This window comes from Chrysochloris asiatica, unplaced genomic scaffold, assembly GCF_000296735.1.
Source record: "Chrysochloris asiatica unplaced genomic scaffold, ChrAsi1.0 scaffold00053, whole genome shotgun sequence".
NCBI classification, from domain to species: Eukaryota; Metazoa; Chordata; class Mammalia; order Afrosoricida; family Chrysochloridae; genus Chrysochloris; species Chrysochloris asiatica.
Window position 1 is genome coordinate 18,057,989 of NW_006408571.1, and position 16,024 is coordinate 18,074,012.

Below are 16,024 nucleotides of genomic sequence, written 5' to 3' on the forward strand. Positions count from 1 at the left end.
AGCAAACAGTATTTCTTCTTCCATGAGTCTAGAGTCCTCAGCTGCTCTATCTCTCTATGCCCTCATCTTTGCCTCCATCTCTGGTATCGTTTCTTCTCTGGATAAGGTCTCGCATTCCGCTTGTGCTCTTCTCCCTTGATGGTCCTAGGGTCCTCTGTTCCTGGACTGTAAGATTAGTTACTCTCCCCTTTTTGTTAACAAAACTTCTGCCTTTACCGTTGTGACAATGGTAATTAGTCATGATAATAATAATTCACTATTGAATCATAAGAATCATATCCCCATCTCCTTTTACCAGACCCATCTAGACAAGATGAAAACTATTCAGTGGGGATTCCACCCTCCCCTCCACACTCTGAAACTAAACTCCCTCTTAAAAACTTGTAAGCCAGTCACTTTGTGTCTTTATAACCCTCCCATTTTAGGTAGATACTGTCTAAATTGCCTGTCCCTGTCAACCCTGAATATAGAGAGGATAGGATTGATGCTTGAGTAAAGACTCCTTCTCTCTCAGTTGGTATTTTGAGCTACTACATCCTTAAGTATAGGTCAAATTCATAAAATTGTAGCAATTTACCCTGATTTCCTTTATTAAAAAATTTTTTTTAAATCTTCCTCTAGTTGAATTCTGATCATCAGGCCATCATGCTAGGTCATATGGATATTACCTACAAGTTTAGGTATTCTTGTGCATCTCCTCTCACTTCACATCAGCTAGTCCATAGTACTTTTAATATTCTTCTCCAACACCAAAACTCAGAAGCATCAATTCTTCTATGGTCTTCCTTCCTTATTCATTGTCCAACTTTCACACACATATGAGGCTGTTGAAAATACCATGGGTTGGGTCAGGCACACCTTAGTCCTTAAACTAATATCTTTGCTCTTGAACACTTTGAAGAGGTCTTGTGCAGCACATCTACCTGATGCAATACGCCCTTTAATTTTTGACTGATACTTCCATGAGTGTTGATAGTAGAGCCAAGCAAAATCTTTGACAACCTCCATGTTTTATCCATTTATCATGATGTAAATTATTGGTCTAATGATGAGAATTTTTGTTTTCTTTGCACTGAGGTACAACCCGTACTGAAGGTTGTAGTCTTTGATCTTAATCAGTATTTTAATTTCTCTTCATTTTCAGCAAGCCAGGTTGAATCATCTGCATATCACAGATTGTTAATGAGTCTTCCACCAATCTTGACACTACATTCTTCTTGAGATAATCCAGCTTCTTGTATTATGTGCTCAGCATACAGATTGAATAAATATAGTGAAAAAATATAACCCTGGCGCACACCTTTCCTGATTTTAAACCATTCAGTGTCCCCTTGTTTAGTTCTAACAATTGCCTCGTGGTCTATGTATAGGTTCCTAAGAAACACAGTTAAATGTTCTGGGATATCCATTCTTCCCGATGGTATCCATAGCTTATCATGATCCACACAGTCAAAAGTCTTTGCATAGTCAATAAAGCACAAGTAAACATTTTTCTGGTTTTCTCTGCTATCTGCCAAGATCCAGTCGATGTCAGCAGTGATGTGCCTTGTTCCACATCCTCATCTAAATCCGGCTTGAATCTCTGATAGCTCTCAGTAAATGTACTGTTAAGGCCATTTTTGAATTATCTTTAGCAAAATTTTACTTGTGTGTAATGTGGTGTTGCAGGCTAATGCGCTAGACAGCAAGTTTGGGTTGAACTGCAAGGTCGTAGGTTCAAGCTCACCAGCTACTCTTTGGAAACTCTATACAGGGTCACTATGAGTTGGAACCGACTTGACGGCACTTAACAACAACAACAGCAGCAGCAACAATATTATAATATTGTCCAATGATTTCCACATTCCATAGGACACCTCTCTTTGGAATGAACAAAATTATGGATTTCTTCCAATCAGTTTGGACAGGTAGCTGTCTTCCAAATTTCTTGGTATAGATGAGTGAGCACCTCCAGTGCTGTATCAGTTTGTTGAAAGATTTCAATTTGTATTCCACCAATTCCTGAAGCCTTGTTCTTTGCCAGTGCCTTCAGTGCATATTGGACTTCTTCCTTCAGTACCATTGGCTCTTGATCATATGCAACCTTTTGAAATAGTTGAACATCAACCATTTGTTTTGGATACAGTGACTGTGCGTTTCTTCCATCTTCTTTTGAATGTGACAATCATATAGTTTACTATGTCAGGAATGACAAATTGAAGAGGAATAGTGTTGCATTCATCATCAAAAAGAACATTTCAAGATCTATCTTGAAGTACAATGTTTTCTGTGAGAGGATAATATCCGTGGTCCTGGTGTGGCACTGTAGGTTAATGTGCTGGACTGCAAAGTCAGCTTGAACTGCAAGGTCAGAGGTTCACGCTCACTGGCCACTCCTTGGAAACCCTTACAGGGTTGCTATGCATCGGAACTTAGTCGAAAGCACTTACAACAACAGCATAAGGAAAACAGGAGTCCTGGTGTGGTGCTGTAGGGTAAGCATTAGACTGCTAACAGCAAGGTTGGCAGTTCAAGCTCACCAGGTGCTCCTTGGAAACCCTATACAGAGTAGATATGAATCAGAACTGACTTGAGGCACTTAACAACAAGAAGGAAAACCACCAAACACTGAAGCCAGTAGCGATGAAATTGAAGAATTTACCAACTTCTTCAGTCTGAAATTGATCAAACATGCAATCAAGATGCAGTGATAATTACTGGTGATTGAAAGGTGAAATTTGGAAACTAAGAGGAAGGATCCGCAGTTGGAAAATATGTAGAAATGTTGCAGAAATGATGCTGGAGATTGAATGTTGGAATTTTGTATGATTTATTCATTGCAAATACCTTTTTTAAACAACATAAAAGACAACTATACGCATGGACCTCACCGGATGGAATACACAGAAATCAAATTGTCTATATCTGTGGGAAGAGAGGGTGGAAAAGCTCCATATCACCAGCCAAAAGAAGGTCAGGGGCAGACTGTGGGACAGACCACCAATTGCTCATATGCAAAGTTCAGGCTGAAGCTGAAGAAAATTAAAACAAGTCTAGGAGAGCCAAAATATGACTCTGAACATATTCCACCTAAATTTAGAAATAATCTCAAGAACAGATTTGGTGCAGTAGACTCTAATGAGTTGTGGGATGACTTCAAGAACATCATACATAAAGAAAGGAAATGGTTTTTAAGAAGACAAGAAAGAAGGAAAAGACTAAAATGGATGTCAGAAGATATTCTGAAACTTGCTCTCCAGTGTAGCAATACTAAAGCAAAAGGAAGAAGTGAGGAGGTAGAAGAGTTGAAGAGAAAATTTCAAAGAACAGATCAAGAAGGCAAAGTCAAGTATTATAAGGAAATGGGCAAAGACCTGGAGTTAGAAAACCAAAAGGGAAGAACATACTCAGAATTTATCCAGGTGAAAGAACTGAAGAAAAAATGCAGGCCTTGACTTGCAATATTAGTGGTTACGAGTTAAGCTGCTAACCTCAAGGTCAGCAGTTCGAAACTACCAGCCATTCCACGGGAGGAAGATTTCACCATGCACTCTGCAGGAGAAAGATGAGAGTTTCTGCTCCCATACGAGATTTGTAGCCTTGGAAACCCTGTATAGTTCTCACTATGAGTCAGACTGATTTAGTGGCACATAGCCACCACCATGGAACCATGAGAACATCTGTCTGTGCATCTTTAAGGGGACACTGAATCATAGGAAAGAGAGGAGGCAGAGTTTCTGTCTGGAGAGGGCTGAGGAGGGTGGGATTGCCACCTGCCCATCTCCAAAACACTGTCCTGGGTAAGCATGTTTGACCTGCTTTTAGAAGTCTGCTTGGGCCCTTAGAGGAGAAGAATGTTTGGTAGAAGTGTCCTGCTTCAGGGAGACAGGTGACACAAGCTCCCCATCACTGTGCAGACAGAGGTTGATGTCAATGGCCTATCCCTGTGAGATTCTGGACTCTAGTGAGGCTACAGGCAGGTCACAGAAATCAAAGTGCTCTGAGCAAAAGGAAGTACACATGCGCCAGTTGCTAGAGGAACCCAGACAGCTGTTCTCCCCAGCAGAGACACGCCAGTCAGGGCTCAACAACATGCTCTCTCATGATGGCTTTGTTTTCAGGGGCCTCATACTGAAGAAGGTTTAGCAGCAACAGCAGCAGCTGGGGAGACCGAGGAGCCCGTCAACACTACCTTGGAAACAGAGGCTGGTAGTGTGCCCACTGAGGGGCTGGCCCTCTCCCTGTCCACCGAGAAGCCCGGGGAGTGGGTCACTTCAGTAAGTAGCCGACTGCACACTCCATGTCCTCTCTCTCCATGGTGTGGGGGTAACTCTCGACTTGAAGCAGGCACAGGCTTCCGTCAAGCAATCCCCAGAGATGAACAGTAAATGTCCAGTAAATTAGACAAGGTTCCTGAGGTCAGAGTTGTACATGGGCATGAAGAGCGGCACAGGATACTCTGGGAGCACAGAAAAGCAGCCCCTGGACCCAGCCTTGGGGACAGAGAAGGGGATGTCACAGAAGGAGGCGCTTCAGGGTGGGGGGTGAGAGACAAGTGGGCCAGCAGAAGCAAAGGCCTATGGGCTTAAAGATGACTCTGAGAAGACCCATAGACCTTCACCACGCCCTTAGCACTGTGTGTGAGCCAGGGACAGGGAGAGATGATGCTGGAGAGCCCTTGGAGGCCATGGCAAGGAGCCTGGAAGTGTTCTGCAGAAATGGGAGCCACTAAGTACTCCTGGTCTGGTCCCATCAGATCAGCATTGGACTGCGAACCATAAGGTCAGCAGTTCAAACCCACCAGCTGCTCCTCGGAAACCCTATACAGGGTCGTTATGAGTTGGAGTCGACTCAGTGGCACTAACAACAGAAACAAGGTCTACTGAACAAGGACAAATGTTAGAAAGATCACCGTGACTGTTGAGGAGTCATGTCTGCCATCTGGGAGAGGGATGGAGTTAGCTTATAATAGGGCTCTGGTGGTGCAACAGTTAAGAACTTGGCTGCTAATGAAAAAGTTGGCAGTTTGAGCCCATCCAGTGGCTCCACTGAAGAAAGATGTGGCTTTCTGCTCCTACGAAGATTACATCCTAGAAAATCCTGCTCTGAGCGCTCAGCAGTTCTGCTCTGCTGCATGTGGTCGCTATGAGTCAAAATTGACTCAGCAACACCTAACAACAAAAGGTGAGGTCAACAGTATAAATGCTGCTAAAGTACCAGTGAGTCCAGGATTTGTAAACTTGGCTACCAGTGTCCTGGGGGACAGCAATTTTAGACATGTGGGAAGGATAGAAGCCATACTGCTCTGGGCCAGGGAGAGTGTGGTGGGGAAGTGGTCAGTGGGTACAGACAAGTCCAACAAGAGAGCTACCAAGTCCAAGCACCTGGATTCAGTCCTGCACAAAGCCCTGGACACTCAGGAGAGGCCCCTGCAACCAGAGTGTGGGTGGGAGTTGAAGGGTTTGCTGGTGTGTTCCCAGGGCTCCGGGTCAGGAGCTGGGGGAGCCACTCTGGGGGGATGCTGGAGAAGGACCACACCCAGCATTGTGTCTGGGAGTCCCCCTTTCTGCCTGATGTCCCACTGAACATGGGGCAGAGTTACTGTTGAGTCTAATGATGATGTGGTCCCTCCTGATGTCTTTCTTTCCAGGGTTCAGATAATGAAGAAAGTTTAGCAGTAACCGTAGTAACAGCAGAGGAGTCCGAGGTGCCTATCAGCAGTGCTGGGGAAGCAGAGGCTGACAGTGTGCCCACCCAGGGCCCAACCCCCTTCACATCCACCAAGAACCTGGGAGATGAGACTACTCCAGTAAGGAGCTTCGAGGGCTGGGAGGTTGAGTCTTGGCTCGGTGCAGCCACTGCCTTCATTCCTGGCAAACGGCAGGCACTCAGTGAATATTTGCTGAGTGAGAGAACAGAGGAGCCCTGGCCTTTGGGTCATTGACACTTCTTCTGGCCTAATATCCATCCAGGGCTACTTTGCAGTGGGAGGGCTCAGGTTGCAGTGCTCTGCAGGCCACTTGGCAGTTGTATGGTTGTTTCAGTAGTAAAGTGGTCCCTGTCATTGTCTTCCCCATTGCCTTGGTCTTCATTGCTTTCTTCTTCCTCCAGCCCCTCTTCTTCTTCTTCATTCTCTCCCTCCGTCACCTCCTCTTCGTCTTGCTCCTCTTCTTCCTTCTTCCCCTCATCCTTCTGCCCTGCCCACCTCCTTCTTCAAAGGCACAGCACTGCTCAGAGTGAGAAAGCCAGGCCCCAGTTCCACCAAGTCTTAGCTTAATAGAAGCAGACCTGGGCCAGCAGCTGTCTGAGTGGAAAGGTTGCCTATGCATGTGGAGAGCCCCTAGCTCCTGGAGCTGTGCAAACCAAGGCAGATGAGCTCTTGGCTGAGAAGTGCATTTGAACTCTGGGCTGTGGGACTGAGATGTGGTCTGAGATGAACAGTGGAAGGGGAGCTATGAAGACGCACACCAGCTACCTGGAGGCCCTGCCCCAGGGGTGTGGGTGAAGTGGCACGGTCCCCATGTCAGTGTTGTTTCAGGGTCCAAACGATGAAGGAAGTGGGACCACAGCAGCAGAAGTACTACTACTCAGCACGGCCGAGGAGGAAGAGGAGGTCAGCAGGGTCCCCACGGAAAGCCTGGCCCTCCTCACACCCACAGCGACCCCTAGAGGAGGGGACGCTACGGTAAGTGCCACCCAGTGGCCTCTCTGCCTCAGCCTGACCCACAGGATGGACAAGGCTGGAATCAGGACGGAGAAGCTGCTGGCCTTCCCAGAGGCAGATAATGCTTAGCTGTGTGTTGGGTATGTAGGTGGGTAGGCCCCATTCAGAGGACAGCAGGATGCAATGGACAGAGGAAATCAGGAGTTGGTTTTTCATCCCAGAAAAACTTCCCAAAGGCAGAGTGGCTCAATACCAGAAGGGGCTACTGGTGACGCTATGAGCTCCCCAGTCCTGAGTGTGGGAAGTGAGTCTTGGAGTGGATGGGTATTTCAGCTGAGTCTGTGACTGTGTTGGGGGTGACAGTGTTGTAGCTAAGATGTGTTTTGAAATTGGGCTAGTGTCATAGAAATAACACTTTCTTAAAGTCTCTGGCAGCTACGAGTCAGAATCGGTTTGGATTTGGGCTTGGCAGCCACGCACAAATTGCTTTGTGGGTAAGGTGACCGATTCCTGGTGTTGGTCTTCTTTCCAGGGTCTTGGCAATGAAGATTTATCATCAGCAACCGAGGAGCCCCTTGCCAGCACCTGGGGAGAAGAGTCCAGCAGTGCTCCCCCTGGCGGGCCCCCACTCCCTGTACCTACAGTGACTCCTGAAAGTCTTTACATCACTCCGGTAAGTGAGAGAAAGAAAGGCTAGAATTGTGGGTGAGACCTGCCCCTGCCTTCTAAGAGGTGGACTTTCATTTTGACTTGCAAAGTGTTGAATCTGGGCCTCAAAGAAATTACAATGTGTAGAGGAAAAACCAAGAAGTAGAAATAAGGAGACCTCGCTCCATGTCCTATACTCCCACCTCTTTAATTGGAATAAGACCTTTCCAGCAGGAAGACTGTCCAGAAATGTCAGACCCACCTGAAATGTCCTGCAATTCCCACCCCATGCGTGTGAAAACAGCCGGGGCTTGGCAGGCATCATAGTGGGGATGTGGAGAGAGGTGGCCACTCAACATGAGTTTCTCTGATTCTGGGCTGCAGCTGAATGCCTTGAACCACATCTTTTCACTGCCCTGGGCTTCAGTTTCCCCAAGAGGGCAGCTATGAAGTGAGGTTGCAGAATGCACTTTGGAAAGCTCTGTACACACACAGGTTACCACATGAAGTTTCCCAACTCTGTCTTTCAGAGGTAAGAAACTCAGAACTGGTGCTCAGAGGGGATTAGGGAATGAAAGGCTTTTCAAATGTGACTTTTTTTTTTTTTTAATGTTTTATTGTGAATTATATGATAGTTTCCATGAGAGAACCTCAGTTCCATATTCATTCCATTGTATATCATTACATTGCCATGGTTCCAATCCCCTCCATGCCTCATCTTCCTACCAAAGGGCATATCCTAGAAGCCCGTGCTTTACCTTCCACCCTCCCCCCTCAGTCTTTGGCCCACAGTTCCTCTCCCTCTCTGGATCCAAAGTCCCCAGCCGCTTCATCCCTCCTTGTCATCATCTCTGTCTCCATCTCAGGCATCCCCGGTTCTCTGGGTGGGGTCCCGTTCTCGGCTCTTATCCTTTGGTGGTCCCAGAGACCTCCGCTCCTAGACTGGAGAAATAATCGCTCTCTTCCTTGCTACAAAACATCTACCCTTGCATTTCCAACACTCACAATCCGTCTTGATAACCATTATTCACTACAGTATTGCACGTTACCCATCTGCATTTCATTTCATCAGCTCCACCTAGACAAATTGGATAGTACTCACTGGTGATTCTGCCTTCCTCCATGCCCCCTAGCTCTAGGTTCCCTCTTGAAGGCTTGTAAGCCAGTTGCTTCTTGCCTTTGTAGTCCCTCCCTCCCCATTTGGGTATCCAATGTCCAAGTTGCCCCTCTCTGTCTACTCTGTGTGTGGAGGGGGTGGGAATGTTTCTTGCTGTAAGGATTTATCGCCTCTTTTGTGTCACTGCATTCGTATGCATAGGTCAAGTTCATCAGCTTGGATCAGCTCAATCTTCTTCCCGTCCCCCCTTCCTTCTTCTCCTGGTTGAGCTCTGATCATCCAGTCATCCAGTCCCACATCTGCAAGTGTGGGTATTCTTGTGCACATGCCCTCTCTTCCCATCAGCCAGCAGCTCCATTCTCCACTTGAGTCCTCTATGGCCACGTCACTGACTCTGGGCCCAGGAAAATGTGACTGTTTTTAAAGGAAAATATTCCATTGGTGACCAGCTAGGGCCCACCAGGCCCCTAAGTAACACATGGTCACATATTTTTTGAAAGTCATGACTTGAGCTATTGACATGTGGTTGGCCACGGGGTCCAGGCTTGACCAGTGAGGGAAGAGCCCACGGGACAGGAGGTCGGAGAGCAAGATTCCTGAGTGCTCATTGCTCAAGGGCCTCCCCCAGTAGCCAGTGGTCATCACACATTGTGCCGATTCCATTTTTGATGGTCTTGTTATTTAGAACTGTCTGTGCATTGATTTGATGCACATGAACTCACGACTTTCAGTCAAGATACTTGGAGACAGAATTGCACATGACCTAGTTCTTGTCACCGAGAAATTCACAAAGAGGGGCTTCAACTCAGGGTCTTCAGTCCAGACCTGGGGCTAGATGAACATGACCTAGTTCCTGTCCCCAAGGAAGTCACAGTCAAAGTGGGACAGAAAACAAACTGTCTGTGAGCTGGCATTTCTTAAGCACTCGGTGCTCCAGATTTCTCTGATTTGGTCACACCCTGCTCTCTGGTGTGAGGTGAAGGATCTCCATGTGACAGGTGAAGGAAGGGAAACCAATGGAGATAATGTAATCTGCCCACTGGTGCACTCCTCCAAGGGTCAGAGCCGGGATTGGAGCGCAGGCAGCCTGGCCGCAGAGCTGGTACTCCTGAGCTTCACCTCTGATGTCGTCATGATGTGGCTACAGCCAGGAAGCTGAGGTTCCAATTTCTGGGGTGCCACTCACTCAGGGTGTTTCCTGAGCCTCCGTGTCATCATCTATGGGAGGGAGAGAGACAAAAGCCCTGCTTTTGAACCCGGGCTGCACATTATTGACCTCTGGGAAGCTTGAAATAGCTGAGGTCTGAGTCGCATCCCAGACCAGTCAGGTGACACACTGGTTCTGGGGATCAGGCTCCCAGGGGGTTCAGTGGCTAGCCCTGTGGCTGTGGCCTCCAGTGCACTCACTGTGGTACCCTAAACTAAGGTCCCCTTTCTTTTCTGCTCCTCTCCCCACAGTTGGTGGTGTTGTTAAGTGCCGTTGAATCAGTTCCAACTCATAGCTACCCTGTATAGAGTTTCCAAGGCTTAGATACACGTTTATGCAAAACACTAAGACTAAGTCTCCCCTAGTGACGCAGAGGTGGCTGGCAAAGTATCTTTAGAGAGCCCCGGTTCTCCTTGTCAACTTACTGTATTATGGAAATTTAAAAACATACACGAAAGGACTTGGAGCTGTATAATATACCCACATACACCCATCACTTACTTTGAATAATTATCAAAATTGTGTCAATCTTGCTTCATTTGTTCTACCTACCAATTATTATTTTTTTTTAGAATAAAGAGGAAGACTAGAATCACTTAAAATAAATCTCAAACTGATGATATGTTGATCATTTTTTTCATATGTTGCTAATAGATTGATCTGGGACCTTTCCTCCCTGTGGTGTCATTCACAATGGTGCCCTCAAATCAAGGGAGCCCTGGTGGTGCAGTAGTTAAGAGCTCAACTACTAATCTAAAGGTTGTCAGTTCAAACCCACCAGCTGCTCCTTGGAAGAAAGATGTGGCAATCTGCTTCCATAAAGATTTACAGCCATGGAACCCGCATGATGCAGTTGTGTTCTATCATAGAAGGTCACTAGGAGTTGGAATTGACTTGATGGCAACAACTTTGTTTTCTGTTCTTCACATCCTCTAATACCCTGGTAGCTTTTTAAAAACACCTTGCTACAGTTTGTTTGAATCTAAACAAGAACAACCAATTCTATTTGGGTTGTTATGTCTCTTAATTCTTTTAATCTATGTTTGCCTTCACCTTTTTTTTTTTTTTTGACCTTTTTGCCACTTATTTGTTGAAGAAACTGGGTTGATTTTCCTTAAATCCTTTCGTATCCTTTTCTCTGAGAAATTGGTGCTTAATGAGCCTGGCTGTGCTTATGGGAGCAGAGATGAATTTGCTTTTTCTTGGAAACTCTTTGAGGACATGTGCTCATACTAACAACCTTACAAACTACATTTTGTTGTTTCAGAAGTTTCTATTCTAGGAACTGATTCTAAAGGGGATAATCTGATATATAAACAGTCTTCCTGTACAAGGCTGTTAATCTCAGTATCGTCTATAATGAAAGAAAAATTGTGCATGATTTAACTAACCAACAATAGAGGGATTCGCAGAATTAAAGTATATTCAAACAATGAAATAGCATGCCATTATTAAAATTGTATTTGTTAAAAGTAGATAATGATGGGGGAATACTTACCATACAAAGTTAAGTGAAAAAAGCTGGTTATAAACTTGTGCGTCTTGTGTGGTCTTGACGATTTCAAAATATGCACATGCAAAAGGACTAGAAGTATTCTAAATGTTCATAGTTGTTGCTTCAGCATGGTAAAACTGGGGGTGGTGGTTAGGTTCTTGTTACAGAGTAGAGTTTTCCACTTTGGGGGCTTATGGGATTTTCAAGAAGGCTAGAAAGAAAAAACGCACACAGTATTTCACCATTTCATCCTGGGACATAACTTATGAAGAGCCATCTCCACTTAAGAGCCTTCTCAGGAAACTTTGATGTAATGGATGCCTTGAATCGTGAGCACAGTAAAAAGGTTCATGAGAATGCCCACCGTGGAATATCTGTAGAAACATTTTGAATCTCAGATTCACCTTGGGCCGTAGAGCATCGTGGGTGATACCAGGGTGAGCCTGGCTCTGCCGCAATCTTCGATTCATCTCTTCTCCGTTCCTGTCTCAGTTTCCTCATGCATGAAATGGTGATCATTATCTAGTACCTACTTCTTGGGCAATTGTAAGGATGAACTCAGTTAATACATGGAAAGCTTGGCCTAGACACAGTACATGCTCAATAAATTAGCTATATAGAATTACTCCATATGTTGCAGTAGAGACCTAGGGCTTTGCTGGAGTTTGCATAGCTCCCAGTGAATGAGAGTTTTAGTCTTTAGATTTTCTGCCTTTGTGCTTTGCACTGTCCACAACCATCCATTGTCAAGCATGAGCCAGAAAGTTGGTCTGCAAAACCCACAGTGGTTCAAATGAGGTCAGTAGACAGTCCCCGGATTATAAATAAGTTCTATTCCTAAATCTGCCTTTTAGTCAAATTTGTATAGAATTTATATAGAAGTCAAAACAGTTAAGTATGGTTCATATCTAAGGTGAGCTAGTCACACGTTTGTCTCAGTGTGTAGGATATAGTGCACAGTCCTATGCATAGGAAACATGAAACAAACACTTACAGATGCTCTACAATATCTTTAACATAATAATCCAGTAATAATAATGGCATTTTGATGCATGCCACAAAGTGGTGCCCATGGTATGAGCTTTATGGGGATTGGTGAAGTCCTGATATGGCCCCATGGGATAAAGCGTTGGACCACAAGGTCAGTTTGAACCATAAGGTCGGCAGTTCAAACTCACTAGCCACTCCTTGGAAAACCTATACAGAATTGCTGAGTCAGAACCAACTCGATGCACTTAACAACAACAGTTTGTAACTGTGGATTGCACATACATTGTTCCTGACCTGTATTCAAATTGTTTAGAGAAGGTATGAGGAAATCTGTGTTTGTGGATTGCTTCCAGATAACACTTCTGGGTAACGTTGACCATCGTCTGGTCTGTATCACCTCTGGTGCCATGGTCTTCCAGCTGGTCATTAAGCTAATAGTTACCTGGGAGCCTGGTGTCTGCCAAGTGCAGAGGACACAGCCAGTGCAAAGCCCCAGCTCACTCACCAGGCCAGACAGTGTTATCAGAGCTCAGCAGCTCCACGTCCCAAGCACAGTGGCCAAGTTCTAACCGCATCTTCTTGTTTTAGACTCAAGGAGGACGTGTGGAAATGAAAGGACAGGCTGCGTCCAAAGTAGAAAAGGTTTGTATTCTGGTTGTTCTGGAGACTCTCAGTCAAGCACTCTGGATACTTTATTTGGGGCTAATTTAGTCAATTCTGTTCAAGGTCGTCCTAGGAACAGCAAAGGGACTGAGCGCCAGCAGAGAAGATATTGAGAGTATGGGAGAAACATGTAAACTATTTAGAGACAGATTGAGTTATATAACCTGGCTGGGTCTCTTTTCCTGACCAACTGAAGATGTTGGCTGAATCCCCTGAGCTCTGCACACCTCAGTTTCTCTACATGGAACCGGAGGCTCCTTCTAACTTTCATCCTCTGTGTCTGGACTCCATTCTCGGCCGCTGGTTTTCCTCCTGGGAAAGTGTGGGGCAAACAAGAGTTTCAGAGGTCTGCAGACCTTATTAGCCATAGGACCTTGGGCAAGTTCTTTACCATTTATTTGCTTCAGTTTCTTCATCTGTAAGATAGGGATGGAGATGACTACCCCACAGGAAGTCGTTTATGAAAAGGCTCTGTCTGATGTTTCTCCCAGAAAGATAAAATTCTCTTAGTGAGACAAATGCCCACAGCCCCAGGAACGCCACATTCTGGGAGGTTCTGCCCAGGGCCTGCTTGGGCCACAGGCAGCACCTTAGCTGCCACTGTGGACCCTTGCCATCTTCCCTCAGTGAGCCCTAGCCCTCTGCTGTCCCTCACCAGCTCCCCCAGGGCTCCTCAGGGAGTGGTATGCCCTACTTCCCAATCCAGAGCAGACAGGCTTCCCTCCCTCCTCTCCATCTCTGATCACCTCAGTAGATCACCTCAGGGAGAAAGTGGACTTCAGGTTCCACCAGGGTTCCTGGAGAAGCAGGGGACTATGAGCAGGGATGTCATACCACACATTTTGGGGACTTCCCTGTCATGTTTCCAATTGCTCTTAATTGTGAAGGCAGCCTTCTTGACAGCCAGATGCTTTCTGGGTTCCCGCATGTCCTCATTTTCTCCTCTCCCTCTCCTTTCACACGGGTGCTTCTGCTATTCTAAAAGCATTGTCTGAGCACCAGCTATGGGGGTCCTGAGGTGACCCAGCACAGTGCCTGCCCTCCAGGAGGTTATGTTCCCCTGACGAGGCCAACCCATGAGCAATTAAGGACTCTTTATAGAGGCCTGGTATGGTGCCGCAGGATAAGTACTGGACTGCTAATTGCAAGGTTGGTGGTTCAAACCCACCAGATGCTCCTTGAAAACCCTATATAATGGGTGGGGAATCTTTTATCTGCCAAAATTTATAACATCATTCACAGGCTATATGAATGATCAACTTAAAACTGAGCCTGCTTTATTCCATCAAACATTTAATTAACTCACCCCTAATAATGATGGCAGGGAGTCCTGGTGTGGCGCTGTGGATTAATGCATCAGATTGCAAAGCTGTATGAACTGCAAGGTTGGCAGTTCAAGCTCACCAGCTGCTCCTTGGAAACCCTATACAAGGTTGCTATGGGTCGGAACCTACTCGAAGGCACTTAACAACAACAACAATGTGATGGCTAGGAAGTCTCATAACATAGTGGTTACGAGTCGGACTGCAAAACTACCAGTGGTTCCATAGGAGAAAGATGAAACTTCCTGCTCCCGTAAAGATTTACAGCTTGGAAACCATATATAATAAGGTCACTATAAGTTGGAACCACCACCACCAGTAAAGTCTTCAGGAGTGCTGGTGTGGTGTTGTGGGTTAACGTGCTAAACTGCAAGGTTGGTTTGGACCACAAGGTCGGTGGTTCAAGCACATCAGCCGTACCTTGGAAACCCTACCCAGAGTTGGTATGGGTCGGAACTGACTTGATGGCACTTAACAACAGCAACAATGTGATGGCTGGAGTCCTGGTGTGGCACTGTAAGATAAGCACGGGATTGCAATGTCGGTTTGAACCATAAGATTAGTGGTTCGAACTCAACTCATCAGCCATTCCTCACTAACTCTATACAGGGTTGCTATGAGTTGGAACCAACTAGAAGGCACTTAATAACAACAGTAACAACACATGTGATGATTGAAAATGTGGTTACCTTGGAAGGGCCAGGCCAAATGATTCCGAGGACCTTATGGCCTGTGGGCCAGATGTTCTCCACCCCCCCACTCTACAGTATCACTAGGAGTCAGAGCCGACTCGACAGCACTTAACAACAAAAGATTCCCTCAGTGGTGCACAGTTAACATGTTGTTGTTGTTATGTGCCGTGGAGTCGATTCTGACTCATAGCGACCCTGTACAGGGTTTCCGAGGCTGTAAATCTTTACGGAGCAGAAAGCCTCATCTGTCTCCCATGGAACAGCTGGTAGTTTCGAACTGCTGACCTTGTGGTTGTTCGCAGCCCAGTCCGTAACCACTACGCTACACACTCTGCTGCTAATTGAAAGGTTGGGTATTCGAATCCACCCAGAGGCACCTCAGGAAAAAGGCCTGAAGATTTACTTCCAGAAAATCAGCCACTGAAACCCCTAAGAAGCATAGTGCTACTCTGATGCTTTTGGCGACACCACAAGAAGTAGCAATATTTGGAGGTTTTGGGTTGAAGGCTACAGGCTGGTGGGAAGATGGGGGTGAGAATGCCTCCATGCAGGGGCTGGGAATCCTAGGTGACAAGAGGGGGTGTGTCCCTTCCTTCAACCCCCTCCATCCACCAGAGGGGGCTCCCTCACCTGAGTGGGACAGGCACTTCGTTGGCCATCTCTGTGAAGAACAAACAATCCCTTTATTTCTGTTTGTGCGATCCTGGTCTTAAAGATAAAGAGTTTCTAGGCAAAGAAAAGGGGTTCTCTTTTGGGTGATGCTAAAGAAGAGCTCCCTGGCTCTCCTGAAGCTACTGAGTCTACAGCACCCACAGGAAGAGTCCCACCCAGGCTTGCCACACCCATGATATGCAGGGGTCAGGGGTGCAGCAGACTGAAGACTTGTCATGGCAGCCACCAAAGCACCTTCCAGAGCTCAGGATTTTCACCCTGCCAGACCCTGCTGTGGCCTCGGGAGAGAAGGCCCATTCCTCCAGCACCTTGAGGGCCCACCGGCTCCTCAGACTCCATATCCGGTCCCAGACCCGCTCCTCCTCCTGGTTCCCCCGCCCTTGGATGGCACTAATCTACCTGGTCACCAGGAGAGGCAGGAAAGCTTCGCAGGTGGCCTCTCCCCTTCTAGTAAGTCACCAATACCTGTGAGTCGAGTGTCTCCTCTCCTAACCAGACTTCTGCCTCCAATGATGGCCTATCCCTCCTCTGGCCATCCACCCCTGACACACACACATCACTGTGATGCCCCGAGC

The 16,024-nt window shown here is 46.4% G+C and overlaps 1 protein-coding gene across 1 annotated transcript in view; it reads left to right on the forward strand.

Annotated features, from left to right (window-relative positions):
- COL15A1 (collagen, type XV, alpha 1) overlaps positions 1 to 16,024 on the forward strand; it is a 73,427-nt gene that overhangs the window by 17,533 nt on the left and 39,870 nt on the right. The window contains exons 6-9 of the mRNA XM_006863193.1: positions 4,120 to 4,256; positions 5,630 to 5,788; positions 6,518 to 6,664; positions 7,176 to 7,316. Coding sequence (XP_006863255.1) covers positions 4,120 to 4,256; positions 5,630 to 5,788; positions 6,518 to 6,664; positions 7,176 to 7,316 — 584 coding nt within the window. The remainder of the gene's footprint in view (positions 1 to 4,119; positions 4,257 to 5,629; positions 5,789 to 6,517; positions 6,665 to 7,175; positions 7,317 to 16,024) is intronic.